Raw genomic sequence first — 24,197 nt, 5'->3', positions numbered from 1 at the left:
CTCCTTGGAACATGTGCACAGGGCACATCCCTCCCCTGCTGAGCTGTCCCCTGAGCTGCGGCCAAGAGCCACCAGCAGCAGGGTGCAGGATGGGTCACTTGAAGGGTGGGTGACAGGAAGAGAAGGGTCCCAAAAGCAGGAGATGGGCTGAGGCACTTCAGATAAGCTACAAGGACCTGGCTGGGGAGAAGTGGGTGGTGGGAGAGGATTATGCAGGGAGGAGCTGGGAATGGGAATTTTGGGCCAGGGGTGAGACCCTCATTGAATCCCAGAGTGGTCTGGGGTGGAAGGGACTTTAAAGATCATCCAGTTCCAGCCCCTGCCATGGGCAGGAACACCTACTATCCCAGATTGCACCAAACTCCATCCATCCTGCTCCTGAATACTTCCATGGATGGGGATCCACAACTTCTCTGGGAAACTTCTCAGCTGACCCCAGTGACACCAAGTTTTTCTTCCACCCACAACTGCAAACTCCCCAACTGCAATTCTTTCATCTCAACAAACCAAAACGTCTGCTCTGCTCCTGTTTAAGAGCAGATCCCTGGAGAGTGGGAATCTCCTCCAAGTCCATCCCAACAGGCATCTCCACCACCTTTCCCAGGCAGTTCTGAAACCTCCAACACACAGCCTGGGCTCCCCCAACCACTCAGGCCACACACCTTCCTTCTGGAGAGGAAAACTTTCCGTTCTCCTTGCCTGGGATCCTTGCCTCACTGCACTGGTTTAAATCAACCCTCCTGGAGGCAAGATCAGAGGAGATCAGGGGAAAACAGTGGAATCCAAGGTCAGGGCTTTGGAGGCAGCGCACAATTCCAGCAGGGAAAGGCTGCGTGTTTGCACTTCGGAGAGGCATTTGGGCAGTAAATGACAGAGGCGCTGAGTTATTCCACAGGAGAGGGAGGAGGTGTGAGAGCAGGGAGGGAAAATCCATCCATTCATTACAGAAATCAATAGCCCCCACGTGTCACTGAAGCAGGCCTGCCCCTGGAGAAGTGCAAGATGGAAGAGTCCTCCACTGCTCTGCTGAGGGGAGCAGAAACTCTGCCCAGGCTCAGCCAGGGGAAGGTGCCCAGGGAGATTATTCAGTGGTGGCTCCTGAGTCACGTCTGGATCAATGCATTCAGCAATTTATTGGTGCTTTTGGGATAGATCTCATCCAAGCAGCTACGACAGTCAATGTTAATGCAAACATCCTCCACGCAGGGCAGGGCAGCTGCCTGGGCTGGAGCAGATGTGTGAGAGGCATCCAAATGGGCTGGAGAAGCATTTGGAGCAGCAGGAAGTCAAAAAGACGTGTGTGAAAATGAAAGGCTTTCTTTCCTTTGGATTAAGCACTTCCAGAAGGAGCCCATCCAGCAGGGAGAGGGAGAAAATGACCTCCCCAGCTGGAAGCTGGATTTGATGGTCATTTCAGGTCCCTTACAACTGAAATTATTCTATTCTATTCTACTCTATTCTATTCTATTCTATTCTATTCTATTCTATTCTATTCTATTCTATTCTATTCTATTCTATTCTATTCTATTCTATTCTATTCTATTCTATTCTATTCTATTCTATTCTATCCTATTCTATCCCATCCCATCCCATCCCATCCCATCCCATTCCATCCCATACTAAATTAAACCCCACCAGCCACCACTTGCCTGGGGGAAGTCACTTAACCTCTCTGCCTGCATTTCTGCACCTAACTGTGCATGAACATCCCTCCCTTGGGCTGAGCTGCAGGATTCCACACCTCACCTCCCAGATGCTGCTCGCTGGTAGAAAGTTCCCATGACCTCATTTGTGTCACTTGGATAAACTGGCTCTTGGCACGAGAGGACTCAGCTGCACCCCGAGGGTGGTGGAGCACAGACGTGGTCAGGTGGCTTCACTTTTATTAAGCTTCAAGCAGAAAGCTCCTTTTAAATTAGTAGGAGAATAGGGAAAAGATAAAAATGCTGTAACACTGGGTTGTGCCATGCCTGGTCTGGTTATTTTTCTGGACATGACTGAAGGTGGCCCTCTTTGTGATACTGTTTAGAAACAGTCTTAACTCAGAGTTTTCTGTTAAATGGAACAACTGCAAGTGCTGCCACTCACAGGCTCCTGCACAGCTTGACTTGCTGAGTTTTAATCTATCTGTCCTTACTTAGAGCCCCCAGCAGATGGGAGAGATCCTGCAAGCAGGCAAAGGGGCTTAATCACAGGGCTGGGAGAAGACTTGGAAAACAACGGTGAGTGAAGCAGGAAAGGATGCTCAGTTGAACTTCCTGAGGGATGTTTCTGCAGGGATCAGAGGATGAGCCCATGGAAGGGCTCCTGTACCTCCCAAAAAAGGCTGTGTCTCCTCTCCTGATGGCCTGAGACATCCTGGTGGCCTTTGTAAAGCCACTGTGAGGGGATGGTGTGGCTTGTCTGTGTCTCCTCCCTCCAAAGCCATGGGAGGCTGCACTGGCCCAGCAGTGAGTGAGTGTTTGAGAGGTGCTGTTGTATTCATGGGCCATCAAAGAACAGGGAACGTGCACGCTCCAGAACCCGCCAGTACATTTCCTCTGGCCAGGAATAGCTGATGAGTAATACAAAGCAGCAGAGGTAATAAATATTAAAGAGCTGGAAAATGTGAAAGTGCACGGGCAGCGGAGCTGACAGGCCCTGTGGGTGTGAAGTGCAGGGATCAGGCTTTGCTCCTCATCCCTCCAAGATAAAAAGTGTAGGAATAAGTGTTGCAATTGCTTTTTGTTAATTGTGCGCTGAAAGGCATCACGCATTTGAGTGAGCTCAGCCCTGGCCTCATTCCCTTTATGTGTCCCAGCCATGGTTTTCCTGGTGTGATGTGTCTGGAGCAGCAGAGACACAGCCAGTGGGAGGAAGGAGATGCGACACCAAGGATCTGAGGGATCCATGTGGTGATGAGGTTCTGTTTCCCAAGAGGTTGTGTGGCTAAAAGATTGCAGATTTGGATTAAGTAGCTCATGGTGCTTAATTTCCCCATCCCTGGAAGTGTCCAAGGCCAGTCTGGACAGGGCTTGGAGCAAGCTGGGATAGCGGAATGTGTCCCTGCTAAATTCCCTTCCAACCCAAACCATTCTGTGATTCTGTAACGCTGTGGTGGGTGAATTGAAGGCAGCACATGGCAGTTCATGAATGACATCTGTCCTGGCTATCACGAGAGGTCACCACAGTTGAGGAATCAACTTTCAAGCTCTGCAGACTCTCAACTGCTCCCTGTCCCTTCCAGCCCATAGTGTGGCTGTTCCTCAGCCAGGGCTGGTGCTGGTGGCATTTCTGTGCTGGAATTTTCTTCCAGTCCCTGCTCCTCCCACCACACATAGTGGTATAAGGTCCATGGGCCAAAGACAGTCTTCATTTACCTTGCAAAAGCCAAAATGCCCATCAAGACCCTTCTCCGCCTTGTTCTGGTCCCCATCACGATGCATGCCGAGGTGCAGCTGGCTGGGGCTGGCTGTGGTGGGACAACAAGGGTTAAACTCTTTCCTGGCAGGCTGGGAGGACACCGTGTGATTTCTCCGAGCCTGGAGAGGAAGGCAGGCCCTCACTAATGTATGCGCAGCTTCTGTGGAACTAAAAATAGCCACGATCTGAGGCTGTTCTTCCAGGATTTCACAGGCGCTCACCCAATTTTTAGCTCCTTCTCCTCAAAGGGATGGCAAAGCGAAGGCGACAGTCTCAGCCCTCGTGCGAAGCCGCCGCGTCGGGAGCTTTGCTCCAGGGATGCTTCTGACCCCTGCGGCACAGGGGAAGCGGGGATGCGCTGCTGAAGGCACAGTCCCGCCTGTGTGACGGTCCCTGGCAAGGCTGGGGTGGTGTCCGGCCTCCCTGGTAGCCGCTGAACAGCATCCCGAGGATTTTCTGGGAGCCCTGGTGCTCCGGATGCAAGCGGCGGGCAGAGCGCGCTGCAGCTGGCAGCCAGCCGCAGCTCTGACCCTGGCAGCTCTGCAGCAGCTGCAGCAGCTCCTCAAGAAACAGCTCCCCTTTTCCTAAGCAGAATCCTTTCCCTCTAAACCCTTCCTGGCTGCTGTTTTTCTGGCGTGCTGTTTGAAAACCCTGGAGCGTCCACCTCCTCAGCTCTGCAAAGCCGCTCTCCATGGGGCTTAGGAGAGGTTTTGCTGCATGGAAAAGTCTTGTCTGGTGATTTCAGGTCGTGCTGCAGCATCAGTCACCCTGAGGGCTGGGGAGAGAGTGAATACTGTAAATAAGTAAATAAATTCAGGGAATGCCCTCCTAGAACCCATATCTGTTCCCTGATCTCCCAGCCACAGAGGTGACCTCTCGTCTTTTCCAGCAGCCAGAGTGTGGGAATGGAAACGGCTCCCTCTGAGTGAGGGAACAAACCCCCAGTTTTGTTACTGTGATCCTGGGGTCCACATTGGCTTTAGAGGGTTCAGACCACAGGAAACCTGCAGTGTCTGTTCAGATCTCTGGACCCACTACCCCAAACCCCTCAGGAAGTGAGAAACCCTTAGATGAGAAAACCACAAGTGTCTCCATCTCCAAGGGAGCCATGGATAGCAAAAATCATGTCCTTCCCCTCTCCTGCTCTGCATTGTCCAGCAAGGGATCTCCGTGAGGAGATGAAGATGTGTCCTGTCATTGACTGGTAACCCAGAGCATTGCCAGCTTCTCCTCCCCTGGGATATCCCGTGGCTCTGGTGAGCCCACACGATGCCAAATCACTTCTCAAGACCATCTGGGTTAAAAAACTCTAACGTGACCCATCCTGTTCAAAGGGGGAGGTGACTGTTCCCATGTGCCCCAGAGAATCACGTGCTTGAACACTCACATTTTGGGAGTCCTCAGGCATTTGCTTAGGATTTTCTCTGGCATTTCAGGGAATTTCCCTGATACTTCCCTTTCTTGCAGCTAAGACAAGTCAATCAGAATGCCTCTGCTTACTTTCACAGCTTTCAGCTGTTCCTGCAGGACTGACTGGACTGGGACCAGCTTTACTCCCATGAGGAAAGCCCTGACACTAAACCTTATTTCCACAAATGCGCTCAAAGCAAAAACTCCAGTCCAAAACTGAGTCCAGCTCTCTGGTCCCTGTGTAAAGCTGTTTAACAGCTTTGATTTAAAACAGAAGGCTTTGCCGGAGGCGACAGCACCGAGTGTCGGAGTATCCTTAAAGCAAATAAGCATGTGCAAAATAGGAAAGGGACCGGGGTTTAAGTATTCATAACTAACTGAGGGAGGGAATCCATGATAAGAGAGAGCATTTGGCTCAGTGCTAGGACCATCCCACGTGTGATAGATGCTGTGACAGGTCTCTGCAGCACCCATCACTTGGATACCCTCTCCAGCAGCCCCCGCTGCTCTGCCTCCTCCTTCATGCAGCATGGAGATGGTTCCCACATTGAAAGCAAAAAAAAGGGCATTCATGCCATGCTGGAGAGGTCTTGGGGTTTGTATTCCTGTTTTAGAGCTCTACATCTCACAAAACAATTAACAAATGAAAGCACAAACATGATTTCTAGGAGCCTGGGTCGAAACAAAGGTAGCTGCTGCTACAAAGCTATCCTCTGATTTTGTATTGATTTACTGAGCAGAGACCTGGAAATGGGGATTCTGCAACCTGGGTATCCAGGGAACCCCTCAGCCACGGGGATGCAGCAAGGAGAGGCTGCCTGGCTGCTTCCAAAACCGGGGTTGTGGTGAATATGTCAGTAACACATTCACAGCTACCTTTGCAAATAAAGAAACACTGGACAGGCTCTGGCTAAGCAAGGACAGTTCAGGAACAGCCAGACTGGGGAAGGATTGACAAATCAGTGCCAAAAAGTGGGGCTGTTTAGGGCTAGCACTTCCTTACTATTTGTTTCTCTTCTTCTGTCTGTGATCTTTCAGCCTGTGAGTCAGAGACAATTACTCTGCAGCTGGGGAAGGAGAGCAGCCACAGAGACAAATCCCAGAAACATTCCCCAGATGGAGCAACACGAGCAGCTCCTGCACCTTTGGCCTCTGGAGTTTTATCTGCAGTGATGCCCTTGCCCCACTTTCCTGCTCTGTGCAGCTGCTGGAGGTTGTGACCCCAGTGTCTGTCAGCAGGATGAAATCACACCTGCAGCCCTGCCTGTGCTCTCACAGTCCCAAATATCCACTTAAACCATCAGTAAAAAGGGACTTGAACCAAGACCAGGAGCGCTGCCCCAGAGGAGAGGGTGCAGGTTTATGTCCCCTTCACCTGGCACTGCCACCAAAGCAAAAAATTTCAGAGGAGCTGGGGACATTGCTGAGGAATCATCAATCACAGAGGAGCCCTGTTTTTTGTATCAGAACCCCCAGATTATCAGCCATGAGTTAAATCAGCCTGCAAATACCAAAGCTGTTGGAATCAGATACTGAAAACACTACAGTGTCATGATTTTATTACCCCATACCAACTATCAGAATTTACTCTTTCCAAGGAGGGGCTGATTTGTAAACTTTCTTCAAGTAGTGAAAGTGATCTTGGACTGAAAATAATTTCACTGTCTCTGGGAATGTTTAAAAAACATGAGGACATGGTTTGGTCATGCCCACAATGCTGGGTTGGTGGTTGAACTCAAGAGGTCTTTTCCAAGCTGAATGATTCCATAATTCTGCAGGGATTGGGGTTAAATGCTGGAACAGGTTGTCCAGAGGAGCTGTGAAATCTCCATCCTTGGAGATTTTCAAAACTCAGCTGCACCAGACCATGACCAACCCTCTCTAACTTCAAAGTTATCCCCACTTGGGTGGGAAACTCTGTCCAAAGACCCCTAAAATCTCCTTCCAACCTAAATTCTTCTGTGATTCCATGATACAATCCTTCCCAACATAAGTTCTATAAATCAGTTGCATCTTTTGAGGTTGGTGTGTAGTAAAGCCATCTGTGCTTTAAAACAGCTTCAGACTGGCTTAGGCTATGAAATTGTAACAGTTTCTCCTGTGCAGCAGGAGTCTGGGACAATCATTCCTTCAAATACAAATTTTAGTTGCACATTTGGCAAGAAGTGAGAGTTTTATAACACAAATTATTAATTCTTTAATCAGAGCTGAAAGAAACAAGTAGATAAGACTTAGATCAGAAACTGCAAGGCAGAAGGACTAAACCCCTTGATTAACACACTTTTTGTTGCACTTTATTAATTTTTTATGTATAAACCATGTAAGGAAATCCCCCAAAGTTGTCAGAAAACACCAAGAACCCCAGTTCTGAACATCAGAGCCCTGGTGATGGTCATCAAAATGATTATTTAGGTGTGTGTGGTCAGGATGACCTGTGAGGAGGCTGGATTCGAGTTTATGCAGAAATAAGGATCCTGTTCTTGATTTTGAGGTGGAAAGTGATCTTTCCCAGTTCAGCATGGTTTTGACCCAACACAACCAGCAGTGGTGAAAATTAATCCTGTACACCCTTCAAGGCTCAGGCCAGGAGCCCAGGAAAGACCAGGAACAACTCCCTACACACAGCTTGGGTGCAGCCCCTTGTTCTGGAGGAGTTTGATGCAGCCAGAAAAAGCTGTGGAATATCGGCACCTGGGTGGGAACCTGTAATTCCTATTTCGATACTTGAACTAGGAACAATGATAATCCATCTGTGAATCCTTTTCACTGGCATGTGACATTATAACAAAGAAAACAAGTAACAAATGTTGATACTGAGCACGTTAATGGTGATGGCAACTCTGAGTTTGATTTTTTTAATAGACAATGTTTCACTTTCCTGCTCCCCTGTTGCTCCGGCGCTGCGTCTCCTATTCCTTTTATATCAGTTAGAGTGAAAATAATTCATTAAAATTAAAAAAGCGGGCCAAAGCCGCAGCTGGTGTAAATTGCCAGAGCCCTGTGGATGCCAGCTCGCTCCAGCTGAGATCTGGCCTCACGTAACCTCATTGTAAGGGGATGTTCAGGCAGCCTCTGCTCCGAGCCTTCCAGCCCAGCAGTTACACATGTCCTCCTTTCCTCCCCTCCGAGGAGAGGGATTTTAATCTGGGAACACCCTCCAGTGCACGAGGCCTCTTGCAAGAGGACAAGGTGGCATGAGGGTGAGCCCTCAGCTGAAGGACACCCTCCATTCCCATCCTCTTCCTCCAGGAGAGGGCACAGGGAGGAGGTTGCTGCCATGGGATGGTGCCCTCCATACGATGTTGTGTTGCTGCCATGTCACCAAGGTCACAACCAGGCTCCTGGAGTGCCACAGGACATTTCTGAATGTGAGCCAGCAGAGTGACAGGTGGCCAAGAAGGCCAAGGGCTTCCTGGCTGGAATAGCCAGCCACAGTGTGGCCAGCTGGGCCAGGACAGTGACTGTGACAGTGACTACCCACTGTGCTGGCACTGCTGGGACACCTCCAGTGCTGGGGACAGCTCTGGGACCCTCCCAACAAGAGACACCTGGAGGGGCTGGAGCGTGTCCAGGGCAGGGAACGGAGCTGGGGAAGGGGCTGGAGCAGCAGGAGAGGCTGAGGGAGCTGGGAAAGCTCAGCCTGGAGAAAAGGAGGCTCAGGGGGCCCTTCTGGCTCTGCACAACTCCCTGACAGGAGGGGACAGCCGGGGGGGTCGGGCTCTGCTCCCAGGGAACAGGGACAGGAGGAGAGGGAACAGCCTCAAGTTGTGCCAGGTTGTGGTGTCACCATCACTCTGTGGACCCTCCATCCCTGGAATTGTTCAAGACGTGTGGATATGGCATTTGTGATGAGCACAGTGGTGCTGGGCTGCTGGTTGGACTTGATCTTAGAGATATTTTCCAGCCTCAGAGATTCTGTGATTCTGTGGTTGGGCCTGGCTGAGGCGGAGTTTGTTTTCCCCACAACAGCCCCCACACTGCTGTGCTTTGCATTTGGAGCTGGGAAGGTGTTGGTAACACCCCAATGTTTTGGCTACCACAGCATCAGAGCTGTCTCTCCAGCATTCCACCCCAACAGAAGGCTGGGCACGAGCAAAATCCATTTTTCATATACCTGTACTACTAGACCAGGTAATTTCAAGGCCTGTTCATGGGCACTGCAACTTCACCACGCCCTGTACAGGGCCAGGGGTTGGACTCAGTGATCCTTGTGGATCTCTCCCAACTCAGGATATTCTGTGATTCCATGCCAAAATCTGAATATAATCCTTAGGGTGGTCCAGGCATATTTGGACTCCCCCAGGTCATCACAACCTGTGCAGGTTTCAGTAATCTACTGAAGGGCCAGTAATCATTCACAATGCTGAAAATGAAGGAAGTTTCCTGGGTTTGGAGGATGAGAGAGTTAATTTCTTGTGTCTTGTCCCGTTGGCCTCAGGAAAAGCGATCAGACTGTTACAGCCAGAGCTTCCTGCCCTTGCTCATCTTGTGGCTGTGTGGGACAGGTCACCAGGACTCCTCTGCCCCCAAAGCATGCCCAGGGCCTGTCCTGATGTGCCTTTCTGGGCTCCCATGACACTTTTACACATCCACATCCTCCTCCCCTCAACCAGCTCGCTGCCAGAGGCATCCTCCTACATTTCCTGGTGACTCTGGGAGCCACCTCTGTAAATCCAGCCGTGCCAAGGCCCAACCCTGCAATAGTTCACCCTGTAAATTTGTCAGCACAATCCCTGGAAATTTTGGCCAGGGCCAAGTAGATGGATGTAACCACACAGAGTTAGCCTTTCCAGCTGGCCAAAGGCTGCTTCATTTCATGATCCAAAACCAGAGCCTCAGCCTCCAGAATCCGTCCCCTGTCATCCACATGGAGCAGCTTTTTCCACCAAGGTCAGGGTGGGTTGTGTTTTTGCAGCAGGAACATCTCCTCTTCTCCCTCCTGGTGGGCTCTCACCTCTTTCCAAAGGTTGTTTGGCCACATTTGGTTGATTTGGCTCCTTAAAAATGTGCTTTGGAGCAGGGGCAGCAGTGACTTTGACCTGAGCAGTTCATGTGCTGCTGTGACACACGTAGTAAATAAAGGTGAGGGCAATTATACCAACAGGAATTCTGGGAGCCCTGCCAGGAGGGAGGGGACAGCCAATCCTTTGTGCACTAAAAAAAAAATAAATATAAAAAATATCACCCTAATCCCCCTCCCAACCCCAAATTAGTTCTATCTCTTGAAGCCGTGATGAGACTTAGAACTAAAAATACACACAAATACACACACTCGTATATAAAAATAGCCAGCATTCAAAAAAAAAAAAAAAAAAACAAACCCAAAGTTAGGCTCCTGTATCCAAAATTAAGCTCTTAAATAAATAAATTAAACTGATTTTCAAAAGCACAGAGCAGTGAATGGTTTTCACTGACATAAGAGGAAGCATCATGTTGCTAAAGATTGAAGATCAGGCCTGAATATGGATTTAAAAGTCTAATTATAGAAGACTGTTTGCCACCAGCTTGACTGGGAACAACAAATTTCAGGTGAAATGACATTGATTTTTTTTTTTTTCTTCATTCTTCTTAAGTTGTCTACACTTCACCAGTGTTAGGAAAGGTTTGGAAGACCCTCAAAGAAGTAAATAAAATACCACAAGGTAATAAAACTGTTAACACCAGTTCTGTACACTGGTGTTTGGAAACAGGGTTAAGAGGTACCAGTGTTGGAGCTGGGTGAAATTTTATGTTGATTAATTATTTATGACTTGCTGAAAGCCCACAGGTTGGAAATAATACTTTTCCCAGTTATTCTCACAATCCACTGGCATCAAGAAGGAAAGGGATCTTAGTCATTCCTGTCCTCTCTTTGCCAGAGTTGGGTCTGAAGGATGCTGAAGACAGAGCACCATATTTTTTCATGGACTGAAGAGAAAATAAAAGGAAGTTAATTTACTTTCAGCTGCAAATGGTCCTTGGAGCTGCTTTGCTCACGCTGCCCAACATTTGCCAAAGGGTTCCTGAGGTCACAGTCCCATAGGACAGGGACAGATTTGTCCTTTGGGGTCAGATTGGGCAGGGCTGTGAAGGAATTATGTCCACCCTGGACAGAGGAGCAGCAGCAGGTAGGGCTGTGCTCCACTCATGTGGTGTTTAGAGGCAGGGGACAGAACTAAAAGACCTGGGGTTTGATGCCAAAAAATCTTTGAGAGCACCTTTTTGGTGCTCCCTGACTCAGTTTCCCCCTCCACAGAAGAGGAACAATGCAGGTGACCCTTGCCAAATGCTGCAGGCTCAGCAGTCAGGGAGGATTTGGTGTTTGTGCCATTGCCACTGATGGAGACAGGATCAGCACTCTGTCAATCAATGTATTTGAATATTTTTCTGTGCATTCTGCTTCCATGGATTGGTGTCATGTCCATGTCATTACTGTCCATGTCATTTCTGTCCTCCTTCTGTGGACAGCAGCGAAAAAATCTATGCTTAAACTGTGGATGGTGGTGATTTCCTAGAGATTCATCCTAACCCCAGAGATCCAGGAGAAATCATTGCAGGACATTGTGTCTCTTCTGATAATTTCTTAATCATTTTGAGTGGCCCAATGTCACTGTTGCAGTTCAGCCAACCTGGAGGGCTGGGAAAAAGTGAAGATGGTCTTAAAAATAACCCAAAAATGGAGTCAGCTGTTGGGAACAGCAGTGTGGAAGAGTAGAGGTGTAGGAAATGTGTACTGTGAGAAGGAACTGAAAGAATTTTTTTCTGGAGAAAAGGAGGTTCAAGGGGGGCTTTCTTGCCCTCTTGACAGGAGGGGACAGCCAGAGGGGTTCAGGATCTGCTGCCAGGGAACAGGGACAGGATGAGAGGAAACAGCCTCCAGTTGCACCAGGGAAGGTTCAGGTTGGACATCAGGAAGAATTCCTTCAGGGAAAGGGTTATCAGGGATTGGAAGCTGCTGCTCAGGGTGGTGGTGGAGTCCTCATCTCTGGAGGGACTTAAAAGCCATATGGATGTGGCACTTTGGGGACATGGGTTAGTGGTGGCCTTGGCAGTGCTGGGGGGATGGTTGATCTTGATGATCTTAGAGATATTTTCAAACCTTAATAATTCTATGCTTCTATGGAACTGTTATTTTTTTATTTTTTTTATTTTTAATCTGGAGAAATGAAAGGTTTACATGGCAACTATGTGCAAACAGGACAGCTGAAGGGTGAAAACCAATAAATTCTTCTTGTCCCTGGCTGAGGTGATGAGAAATGAGCAGTTTAACCTTCTGAAGAGGGGTTTAGGTTTTGAATACCAGCAGGAATGGGAGCTCCTGGGGACGGGGGAGACCATCCAGGACAGATTTGGTGGAATTTGGCAGAGGTTATGGTGCCTTTGCCCATGGACAGCACCTTATGGGCACCACCACTTGGCGTTTGCTGGCCCTGTGCCACTGACCTTATAAAAACCATTGCATTCTCCTTTTCTCTGCTTTCTCCTTCAGCCACCACATTCTCCCTGACTTTGCCTTTCCAGCTAAACTGCACTTATTTAATTCCTGGCTGAAGGGAAGGCGGGATGCCCGAGTCATGCTGCAGTTCCTGGGGTTGGGATCTTCCATGGAGATGCCAAGCGCAGGATTTGGGAGTGTTGGGAGAGCAGGTGCTCCACGGCCATCTCCATCCCACTCGGGGTCTGCCGTGGATGTCACACCAGTGTCACCAGTGTCGTATGACCGGCGTAGCATTTTCCCGAGTGTCGAGCCCCATCTGGCGGCTTTCCTCAGTCATTTTTTTGTGTCCTTGCAGTCCTCTTTCGGGATTTTTCGCCTCCCGTGCCCGTCAGGAAGGGCAAGATGCTGGATAAAGAGCATCAAGAGCAGGGCTGTCCTTGCTCCCCTCCCGGCTCCCCGTGCCTGGGTGTAACCCGGAGATCCAGAGGCTCTCCAGGCTCACGTCCTTCCCTCCGCTCTCCCCGGCTGTGCAGTGGCAGGGGATGATTTAATCGTTTTGGCCAAACCCCAGCTTGTGCCTGAGCCCCTCCCCGAGCCTCCGGCAGGCGCTGCATCCCACTGCCGTGCTGGCAGCCGAGCTGGGACACATGAACAGTCCCGGGAGGGGACATTTCCAGCTACTGACTGGCTCAGATGCCCAGCTTTAGGGTCGGTGTAAGGTGAAATGGTTCCCATCCCCAACGAGGTTACAGCCACCGCTCAGGATGAGAAGGAAGAAGATGTAATATTAGACTGTCGGTCCCTAGAGGTGCCCTAGGCTGGGCTGGGCTTGGAGCAGCCTGGGATAGTGGAAGGTGTCCCTGCCCATGGCAGGGAGCTGCAACAAGATGATCTTTAAGGTGCCTTCCAACCCAAACCATTCTGGCATTCTGTGATATCAACAGGCATTAAAAAGGACCCTGTTAGGGGTCTTTTCTTAAATGCCGCAAGTCCTGAGACAGAGGCAATGGTAGAGCTGTGTCTGTCCATGCATGACACACCTCCTTCTACTCCAATATTGCCCAAACTCTCAGAGCTGACCAGTGACAAACGGTGGCCTTTCACATCTGTGGGTCACTCACGTGCTGCATGTGAAGGTGGTGTTCACTGCTCCATCTGTGATGAAACAGGGTCAAATCATAGAATCACAGAATATTCCAAGCTGGAAGAGACCCATGGGGATCATCAAATTCCAATTCCTGGACAACTTCAAGAATCCCACAATGAGCCTGGGAGTGTGGACTGCTTAAACTCCAGGGTCTGTGAGAGAAGGTCCTTACCAGAGTTCTGGAGGGCTTTAGATGGTCTGTCAAGCCACTTCCAAGTGTGTCCTGGTTAGGACAGTGTTAGGACCAGTATCTTTCATGTGGGTTCTCTTCTTGTGATGAAAATTAGGTGAGGGGATTGTTTTCTTGTGCTTCAAAAGCATTTCCTGTTCCCAGGCTTTATGTTTGGGTGGCACCTGTCAAAGTTTCCCCAGCCTTGCAACACCAAGTGCATTTCATTTTATGGTTTTGTTCTCAGGGTGGCATCCAGTTTAAGGTTGGGCTTGATGATCTTGGAGGTCTTTTCCAACATTGATGATTAGTCAGATTGTAAAAGTCCTCCTCAGATCTGACAGGAGGGAGCAGAAGAACCGTGCAAACCCTAACAATCTCCCCAGAACCCCGTTCCCCCACAAACAGGTTTTGCTGCACTCCAACACCTCACACCCAGCTTTTCCCTCCTGTTTCCTGCAGGTATATCCGAACCATGTACCTGGGGATCCAGAGCCAGAGGCGGAAGGAACACCAGCGGCGTTTCTACTGGGCTATGATGTACGAATATGCAGACGTAAACATGCTGCGCCTCCTGGAAACGTTCCTCGAGAGCGCCCCTCAACTGGTGCTACAGCTCTGCATAATGATCCAAAAGAACCGTGCAGAAACATTACCATGTAAGTGGCCCCCCTCTTCCCCACCTTTACAGCCTCTCCCCTCTGATCCCAGTGCTCAGCAGCTGATGGATGTGTTGCTCGCTTCCCACCCTGGCTGGGGGCTGCCACTTTGGGACAAATTTCTGCTGCGTTCGCTGGGTAAAATCTCTGCTCCTTCCTCTGAGGAGAAAAAAAAAAGTCAGTGTCAAGAAAAAGATGGGATTCAGCTCTTCCATGCCCAGTCCAGGATAAAGGAATGATGGTGTTGTCAGGAGGAGGCAAAGCAGGCTCTGCTGCTGTGGCACCACTTGTTTGTCACTTGTCACTGGGCAAACACGACCATTCCCTGCCTCCGTTTCCCTCCTTACATAAACAGGGTGATAAAACTGGCCAGATTTGAGTTTGTGTTGTGAGGACAAATGGTTCAATGCCTATGCAATGCTCTGATGGTGCTAAGTGTAAAAAAGGGGGGTTTTAAACAGCTAAATCCTGTAGGACCTTTTCTGATGAGTGCCCAGGAATTAATCTTGTCTTTGGTACCATGGTTCTCACCAAGCCCGGGAAAAGAGAAGGGAAGGCAGTAGAGGGGACTTTGTAGGGACAGGGATGTACTGGAGGTTTAACTGCAAAGGCAGACAGATGAGATGAGGCTTGGAAGCCACCACAGGGAATATTTTGCCAATTCTGGTGCCCGCCACTGCTGTGATGTGCTGAGGATGGGAAATCTGTCCCAGCTGAGAGGGACATGGCCCTGCCCCAGCCCTGGCACACAGAGCTCTCCCAGCCCATGGCCATGCTGGCAGCCTGGGGGTGACCAGCCTGAGGGACAATCATCCTTTCCAAGGACCAGCACTGGAGCTGCTGGGTTATTCAGCCCCTGCTCGATTCATGCAGCACAGGTGACACTCAGCTTCCCAAAAACAGCCTGGTCAGGGCCTGTCATTTCTGAGGAGTTTTTGGAGCTGAGGTGGGAACTGAAATTGGAATTTGCTTTGAGGTTGAATTTGGCTGGTTTTGCCAAGGTCACTACTATCTACAGCATCAAGGAAGGCCAACCTCTCTCCCTTTCCTCTGTATTTCCAGCATGTCCATCACAGTTGTTTAGAGGCCTCCTTCCTCCTATTTATGCAGTCTTTTCTTGAAACCTCTCATCACGAGCTCTCCAGGCCTCCAAAGTGCTGACATGATGAATATGCCTTTCTACAACTCCTGCTAGAATGGCTCACATTTGCCAGCCCCCTTTTTCCTGCTGCTTCCAACGTTATTAACCCGACTGAAAATGCAGAAATCACAGCCTGGGAGGTTTGCCAGGGCGTTCTGCAGATTGCTGGACTCGCCGCAGAAAGCGCCGGGTGAAGTTTGTTGGCCTCTGTTGTGCTGCGAGTCAGACAAGGCGGGAGAATAATCCCTCCAGGCTTTCAAATCCGTGCCTCTTCCACTTTGCCACTTCCAGGCACGGCTGCCTAATCCACTGTACGAGCTGCATCATTTTTCCAGCATCCCCCTCCCTTCCTTGGCTTTGCAGCTCCTCTGCTCCTCCAGCGCGCCCAGCCGGCTGCGCTCTCTTCCAAGGCAGCGCACGTCCCCGCCTGCCTCCCCAGCCCCGGAGGGCTCTTTGCTTGCCACGCTCCAGCAGCCGAGCTCGCCGGGTCCCCAGTGCATCCTCTCCCTGCATCCCTCCCCGCCTGTGCCAGGGATGCGGGCGCTGATGGATGAGAGCAGCGGGGCTTGCTCAGCGCTCCTTGACTCCGGTGCCAGGATTCCTAGAGCTCCTCCATGCCCGCTCAGTGCTTCTCTCTTCCTCCTTCTCCCCCTCCTCCTCCTCCTCCTCCCGGCCGGTCCATAATTATACAAAAGCAAATTAAATGCTGAGAGGAGCCGTTGTGAAAGGGAGCAGCAAAGATTTTCCCTTAAAGCAGGCGGAAAGCAAAGGGAGATGGATACTGCTAGGAAGGCAGTGTGTTTAAAAATCAAATCAAGTCTCTCCTGGCTCATCGGGTCTGTGGGAGCATGGGTCGTCAGAGGAAGGGGCCAGTTCTGCCTTTAAACAGGGACAGCATCAGCTGCTTCCCTGAGGGAAGCACACTGGAAAAACGGCCCAGGGAAGGGCTTAGAAGCCCAGGTACAGCCCCTGCTGATGGGTCCAGACTCCAGCTGCTTCCATACATCCCCACAGACTCTTATGGATTCATTTAGTGCCAGACAAGGTCAGTTCACCATTTCCTGTGGCATACATCCCTCCTCCAAGCTCTCCCCTGCGCTTTGGATTGTAACGCCAAGCCCAGGCTCCACTTCTCCCCAAATAGGTCAACTTGTATTTAAGCAGCTTTAGAAAGGGAGTTATTGGACTGGCTATCAGGAGGTTTTGCTTTTGTCTCCTAATTCCTGTGTTAAGAGAGCTGTTGAGGAAAGAAGTGTGAACGTACTGGAGGTCTTTACTCAGACCCAGAGCATCTCCTCCAAAGCATTTCCACCACGCAGCGTGGTGGCAGAAAGGGCTGATCTTGGAAGGGTGAATAGAAAGGGATACAACCAGGATAATGCTTCATTTCCTGGGTTGCAATCTATTGGGTGGGTGGAAGAAAGAGAAAAACCACATCATGCCGTGCAAGAGCTATTTGACCATGAGAGGTACCTGCGTGAGAGGCTTGGGTGGGACCTGTGTCTGTTGTTCCTCCAGCAGCCAAAGAACAGGGGGGTTTCACCCCAAAGTGAGAATGTCCAGCAGCAGAAGTGCTGGAGCTGGAATTTCAGGTCAAGACCCAGCCTCAATAAAGCTTGGGACAAGACCCCTGGGATTTCATGACAGTCAGGATTCATTCCTTCATCGTATCCCCAGCACAAGGCAGAGCAGATCCCAGCCTGGCTGTCCTTGTCTGAGGAACAACAGAAAAGGGAGAAAAGAGGTGAGAACTCCATGTGCTCCATTGGGTGGGTGGCAGAAGGTGAATGCTGGGAGCCTGAGCTGGAACTCTTTGGCTGGTGGAGAAAATGGAACATCAGCTCCTGGATATCCATAGAGAAGGAGCTGGTGTTGGTAGGCAGGCCCTCTGTGAAGGATTCATCTGCTACAGCCACAGCTGGGTGGGCCCAAAAGAGAGTCAAGAGAAGGTGAGGGGAAAAGGATGGATCCAACATGTGGAACAGCTCATGCCCAAAGCAGCTGAAGGAGGTGGCATGAGATGCTCAACCTCCAGCAGCACCTTTCTCCAGGGAATCTGGGGCATTTAGATCTATCATTGGGGTTAGACTGAAGGAGGGGAAGGGATGCTGGAGAGGATGCAGCATTGCCCCTCAGTCACCCTAACTGTGTCTGAGGTTTAGGAGAGGATAAAAGGATGTCCATCTCTCCTGGGCAGCAATAGCCAGAGGACTTCACTGATTTAAATCACGTATTTGCAGGAGAAAATGTAACAGTAACAACAGAAGAAGTTCAGCAACCCAGACCTTCATTCCATAATCACTCCCAGCAGATAATCCACCTCACACATTGCAGAACAAACCATCCTTAACCCCCTTCACCCCACAGAGGTGCCGCTTCCTCTGTGCCAAGTGGGAAGGAGAAGGGAAAAGGAGACACCCAACCTCAGGGCAGGCAGGGAGGTGAGAAGGATCCCCATTTTTCTGGCATAAATCTCCTTTTAAATAGGTTTGCTTCCACTTCTTTTTATTTTTTCATATGGCTTCTTTAAAGCTCAGTGAGATTTAGCAGAAGCCACAATGTCCTTCCACTCATGTCACGAGTTCTTCACGTAAATATTTCTGCCTGCATGAGGCTGCAGTCTCCAGCACAAGATCTCTCCCTCCAAAAGAAGGCCACATCTCTCCATAGATGCTGTGTCCACCTCGATAACCCTACAGCTGATCTGAGATTTGCAGCATAAGCCTTCCTTTTGCAAAGTCCTGCTGGAATCTCAGATTTTAGGAGGTGTCTGCACTCTTCACAGCCCTCAAAAGTAGGCTGAAGCTGCTCATGTAGTTAAGGAAAAGCAACATTAATTTATGGGGTTTGGGGGGTAATTTTTTTTTTTTTTTTTAAGCAGAATGATACAAATTAGGCATTAAAAAGGATTTCAGACAACTACAGATGTGTGCTGGCTGCAGAGCTATCCTGGTGGAATTTGCCAATCATGTCCCTTCCAAAGCAAAGTCCTATTTTTTTATCATGTTCTCCCTATTCTGAACTATGTCTGGGGACCATTTGTTATCATTTATGATCCCGTTTTGCAGGGGCAAACTAGAGATGATTTTCCCTGTCACTTAGTTTAGAAGGCTCAACTAGTCAACTGAGTTAGAAAGAGACCTTCAGCCTATAGGTGTTCAAAAATGTGATTTTCAAGTGACATCAACACTGGCCTGAGGATAACTGAGGAGACTAAAATCCCCAGGTCTCCAGTGAAAAGTGGAAAACAGACTCAGGTTCATCCTTTTCATCCCTTGAAGGAGCATTAAAATTTAGTGCAAGACCCTTCATGCCAGCCTGGGCCAAACAGGTGTGTCCAACAATATTCAAACAGGAATCCAAACCCCCAAACCCAATCTCTGTGACCTCACAACACAAAATTGTCCCCATTTCTGCAGAGTCCCATAACTTCATAAATAAACCAGGATTCATTCTACATAGGCAGCAGATCCCATGGGGATCAGTGCTACATTCAATATGGCATCTGCAGGTTCTGTGTGGGAAAGTCCTATTTCTGCAAAGCAGAAATCTTCTTCCTGACTTTTGGGAGCATTTTTCCTAAGATCCACCAAGAGAACTTCACTGTATGACTAAAGAAGTCTTTGCCTTATAAAGTCCTCGGTAACAGGAGATGGGGACAAGATCTACCAGAGATACACTCTGGGCTTTGACTCAGGTTCTGGCAGATCATGAGGAAAAAGAGATGCTAAAATTTTGCCCAAAGGCAGATATTCCTTTTTCCTTTTTTCTCATGTCATTCCTTGGGGATTAAAAGAAGTGGGAGACATCCATCACCCAGGCCTGGTTTCCTGTGACAGAAGAGGCACAAGCAGGGAAGCAGTTGCTCTTTGCCATATGGGAAAGGGACCCCACCAGTCGTGTGCTTGCTGGGCAGGGAGGATCTGGGATGATCTGCCCTGACAATTTGTCCTGACTCCACCACAGTTTCCCTTTAAGTGTTCACCAAGGAGGCCCAGATAGCTCTGAACTCATAAGCAGCTCTCCTGGGAGGCCACTCATATGACTCCAGTGCTCTGCCAGACTGGGGCATATGGCTCTGTTCCTGCCTTCCCCTCCTTCCCACCAAAGCCGGATGAGAGGGAGCAATTTGGTGCCCTGCTGGAAACGAGCTGCTGGTCCCTGGCCAACTCCCAGCAGCATCAAAAAGCCATCTCCACAGTTGGCAGTGGCACTGAGGACGCCTTGCTCTGGCATGCTGAGAGCAGGCCAAGCCTGAGGCACGCTGGCATGGGACAGCTTGTCCCATCATCAGCCGTATTGTCCCAGCGCGGTGGGATGCAGGAGCCTTCGGAGCCAGGGACAGATTTATTTTTTTTCCTTTTTCCAATGGGAATTGGAGCCAGCCCAAAGAGAGACGTCATCCCTTCGCCCATCCCCACCTGCAGCTTCTCTGTCCACCACCTTGCCATGTCTCTGGCTCTTATTTTTGGAGTGCTGATAAAACCCCGTCTGTTCCGTACCACGTGTCGCCGTCACACACAGGACACGGCACAGCCAGGAAAGATGAGTCACCATTCACGGGACAGCGCTGGCAGGGGGCCGGTGATGCCAATTTTAGGCTTTGTCAGACTGTGGTAATCACTGGGAAGGGGTTACATCATCAGAGCACTACAACAGCATTAGCTCATGCTGTTCCCAGGAGCTGGGGGCCAGCCAGGAAACTGAGGCATGCAGAGAGGTTTGGGTTCTTGTCAGGCAGATTCCAGGCAGGAAATTCAGACTTTTTTGGGTAATTCCATGCTGCAGGCTTGCTGGAGATACACCTCTCATGGGAAGTTTGGGTTTAGAGCACAGGAAAAGGTGCTGTTGATTAGTGAAATACTTGGGAATTCAATTCTTCTTAGCTTCAGGTTGCTTTAGTGTGGGATTCTTGTCAAGCATCTAAGAGAACACGGATAAACAGGGAGAACATAGGCTCTGGGATGTGCAACAAACCATGGAAAAGATGCCCTGCTGGGCTCTGTGCTTCTACCCCTGATGGAGGTGAAGCAATTCAGGTTGATGCAACTCAAAATCGTTCAGTTTTGAAGGAAAGAATTGTCTCACTTCAGAAGCTATTAATTGTTTTTTAATGATTAGCTTGGGGTGACAGCTCTGAGTCTGGGCATGCAGCAAAATTACCGAGTCAGTAGAAATCTCCTGAAATTACTTTTGTCCTAAGTGGCATTTGACCAACCTTACGCTCTCAGTGCCCTGAGAACATCCATGTGCTCACACAGAGGGTCACTGAGGCGGGACAGCCACCAGGCACAGGAACCCCTGTCTCATGCACATCAAGGTCCCAAAAATGTTTGAAAAAAGGCAAGAAGACCCAGGAGATAAGCCAGGATGAGCATGACTTAATGTGTGGAAAGCAAGTTCTGACCTGCTACCTGTCACATAGGTCTCTGCAGAGTGTACAAAAAGTGGGAAGCAGAGGAAGAAAGAGTTTCCTGCTGTTACCCTTGGAAAATCAGTGTCCCTGGTGCCTTCAGCTACCCCACTGCGAGACAGCACCAGCTGCACCACATCCGTTTTTGTCACTTTGTCACTCCCCCTCGCAGGAACACTCTGCCAGACTCGCCTCATTGGTGCCAGCCCTGTGTACTCTCCAGGAATGTTGAGATGCTCCTTCTTTTCCAGAGACCATCCCCTCTGCTGGGATTACACTGAGGCGTTTCCACCAAAGGCCCCCCACAACACACCAAAGCTCTATAAACCATTAGGTTACAAAGGGTGCACTGTTGGCACATCTCTGGATGGAGACCTCTCTGGCCAGTGAGTGTCATCCCAACCGGGTCCCTTCCTCTTTCCCATCAGGCCAAAATCATTCCCAGAGCTGGGATGAAGTTATTTCCCTAATTGCCTCGCAGGCTCTCTGTGTCCAGGCCAAGCCATCTGCCAGAGGAGGTTTGCAGGATCCCTGTTTGGTGCTGTCACAGACAGTTTGAAGCATTGCCTCGATGTTGTCTCATCTCCAAGGAACAGCCCGTGGGAGCTGTGTTTTTAGCAGGAAGTTCCCTCACGCAGCCCTGGCAGGAGATGCTGCTTTCCCAATCCAGGGACAAGTCTGTTGGGTTTCATCCCTGCTGATAAACCAAACCACATCAGAACATGAGCACAGCCACCAGATCTTGTTCATCCTCTGCTTCACTTATCAGCACAGCCCTTGGCACATTTTTAGCTCCCGGCAGCCAACACCAACCCAAACAATTCCCATGCTTGGCTCAGGTGATGGCAAGAACAATTCCCACCAAGTACTCTGGGCCACCCTGTTTCGGAGGCTGGGACAGAACTTACTAGTCAACAGAATTAGTCTTGGCTTAGTTGCAGATTTCTGGGAACAGGGTCCAAAGCTTCCCCAGATCTGTGCTAAGGAAAAAGGGATTCTCCTGGTCACTCTCCAAAGCAGCCAGCAGATCTCCTTGGGCTTTCCTTTCCAGCTCTGAGGTGCTGCTCCCTTCTTTTTCAGAGTATTTTAGCCCCCACTTGCAGGATTACATCATCCTTTCAACCTGTGGTAGGCAGGTTTGCACATATTTCCCAGTGACTGCGGTCCTCATCCAAATTAAAACAGAAAAGAAAAGAGTGACAGGATAGAGGTGCTGTAACAGATGTCAGACTGCAGTGTTAAAATGCACATATATTGTACATGTTTGTGCAGTCCTGTTGTTTCATGCCAACCACCCCTACTCAGAACATAGAAATGGGTGGGAAGAGATTTTATGCTAAATGGAGCCATGTGTTGTTTTCCTTAGCAAAAAAGTTGGGGTTTTTTTCACCATTTCAGTGCATTCCAGTAGTTCCCTAAGGTGTGTTCCTCTTCTAAGGGTTCCTAACAGTAGAGTTAAAATATCATTAGGTGTGCAAAATCTCAGAGTGGGAGGCTCCTTCTGATATTTTCAGGATTCAGACTGGAAGCAGCTCTGTTGGATTGGATACCCTTGAAAATCTTAGCAAAGAATTTACCACCACAAGTTGCAACTAAAGTGCCCTTCACAAAGAACCAGTTGTTGAATGTGAAATCTGATTTTTCCTCTAAGAATAACCCCCCTTGGATTTTGCCATCTTATTCTTACCAGTTGAGGTAACCATGTTTGGGATGTGGGTTTTTGTGCCTGTTGTTCTAGGAAGACTGTTTTAATTAGCAAAGGGACAAAACCTAAACTCTCAGCAGGGATTAGCAAGGGAAGTTTCTGGAGATGGTTGTGCTCCTGTCAGGTTGAGCCAGGTTTGTGTGATTCCCCTGCCTTCTAACACTGCCTACAAAGAAGGATTTTGCTCTGCTTGCACAGAGTTAAATCCTGTCCTCACTGGAGGTGTTGTCAGAACACCCTGGTGGAGCATTTCCAGTGAAATCTCTTGGGGGTCTCTTGAGGAGCTTCACATCCTCTCATCTGTGGCTGTTCACTTGTAGGGGCTCAGGTGGGGTTCTTTTCCAGTGCCATTCTGAGACAGCACTTAAAGTCTTCAGATTAACGGGGATTTAACTCAAAAGTCTTTATAATTACAGTGATGACTGTGCAGAGGGCACCTCGGCCTGAAAAGAGTGGCAATTCATGCAGCTTTTGACAAAAATAGACACGAAGAGCAGTTCTCATGCTCTATTTCCAAACAAGCTAATCTGTGCCCAGGAAATCCCGGCTGCTGCTGCTTTCCCAGCACATTTCTAATGCAGAATTAACCCAGGTGATTGGTGCCTGGAGGGGTTTAGAGCTCAGAGCAGACCATCTCTCCTTCATGTCTCTGGGTCATTAGAAGACAGAGATGCACACGGTTGTTGGTTCTGGGTGTCTCTGTCAGCTTCAGTGCCATCCCTGCCCACCTGGGAGTCAGGGATTTGTGGGATTCATGATCTCCAGAGGATGCACTGGGAAAACGTGAACTTGGGCGTGGAGGGAAGATCCTAGAGAGGTTTTGGCACTTGAGTCCTTGCTGCTGCAATGGGGGTTACTGGTCCACATGAACCCAAATTGAAGTGATAACAGCAGCTCTTCTAATCAGAAACACCACCCATGCAGCCCCACACTGACATGAAAACATCATCAGTAAGATTAATAAGAATTCTGATTCCAAAAATCACAAAGAACTGTTCTGCATGAGCACTCTCAAAGTAGAATCTGCTGAAGTGGGGGTTCTTTCTGTGAGAAAAAAAATAAATCTCCTTTTGCTGAAAGGAAAAGAGTGAATTCTTTCCGTTCCATTTTCTTAACATTTAGGGGAAGCTTCAAAACAGAGGAGCCATTTAAAACTAGATAGTTTTAGTGTTATAAACACTTCTGTATCATTTATGTCACACCAACAGGAACGCCAAAAGTAAGACTGTGTTTGTCTCTCTGTTCCCTGATTACCTCCAGCTTCTTTAGGACTGAGTCAAATCACCAAACTCACTCCAAATTCCTGAATGGAATTCTTAGACGTCTGTCATGCATTGTTCCCCCTGAAAAGTGAGTTTGTGTGTTGTCATTTCCTTGAACTCCACCATTAGAGTCCCATCAGAGGCTCTGGTGGCTGGGTGGAGTTGTTTCAGAAGAGGCTGCTCTGCAGAAGGCAGGATTTGTCTCTGGTTCTAGCAGTGGACTCACACTGACATTTTCCTCAGGCATAATTTTGGGAGCATAGCTGAGACCAGATTCCTGGAGGGATTACCCTATCCTGCTAAAATAACATTTTTCTGTCAGAAAGCTGTCCCCACATCTGTATTACATTTCACCTAAGCTCTACCTGCCATGCCTGGGCTCCCCAGAGCTGTCCAGACACAGCAGCCACCTGGACTAATTTAATCTGCCCAGCCTGGAAAATCTGATAATCTGAGAAGCTTCAACTCCAGG

At 49.2% G+C, this 24,197-nt stretch overlaps 1 protein-coding gene across 1 annotated transcript in view; it reads left to right on the top strand.

Moving 5' to 3' along the window:
• XKR6 (XK related 6) overlaps nt 1-24,197 on the top strand; it is a 168,417-nt gene that overhangs the window by 134,470 nt on the left and 9,750 nt on the right. Inside the window, exon 2 of the mRNA XM_086875584.1 lies at nt 14,008-14,204. Within this exon, the coding sequence (XP_086731710.1) occupies nt 14,008-14,204 (197 nt within the window). The remainder of the gene's footprint in view (nt 1-14,007; nt 14,205-24,197) is intronic.

The sequence above is a fragment of the Cyanistes caeruleus genome, chromosome 2 (assembly GCF_971803275.1).
Source record: "Cyanistes caeruleus chromosome 2, bCyaCae1.hap1.1, whole genome shotgun sequence".
NCBI classification, from domain to species: domain Eukaryota; kingdom Metazoa; phylum Chordata; class Aves; order Passeriformes; family Paridae; genus Cyanistes; species Cyanistes caeruleus.
This window is presented reverse-complemented; position numbering and strand designations above follow the sequence as displayed.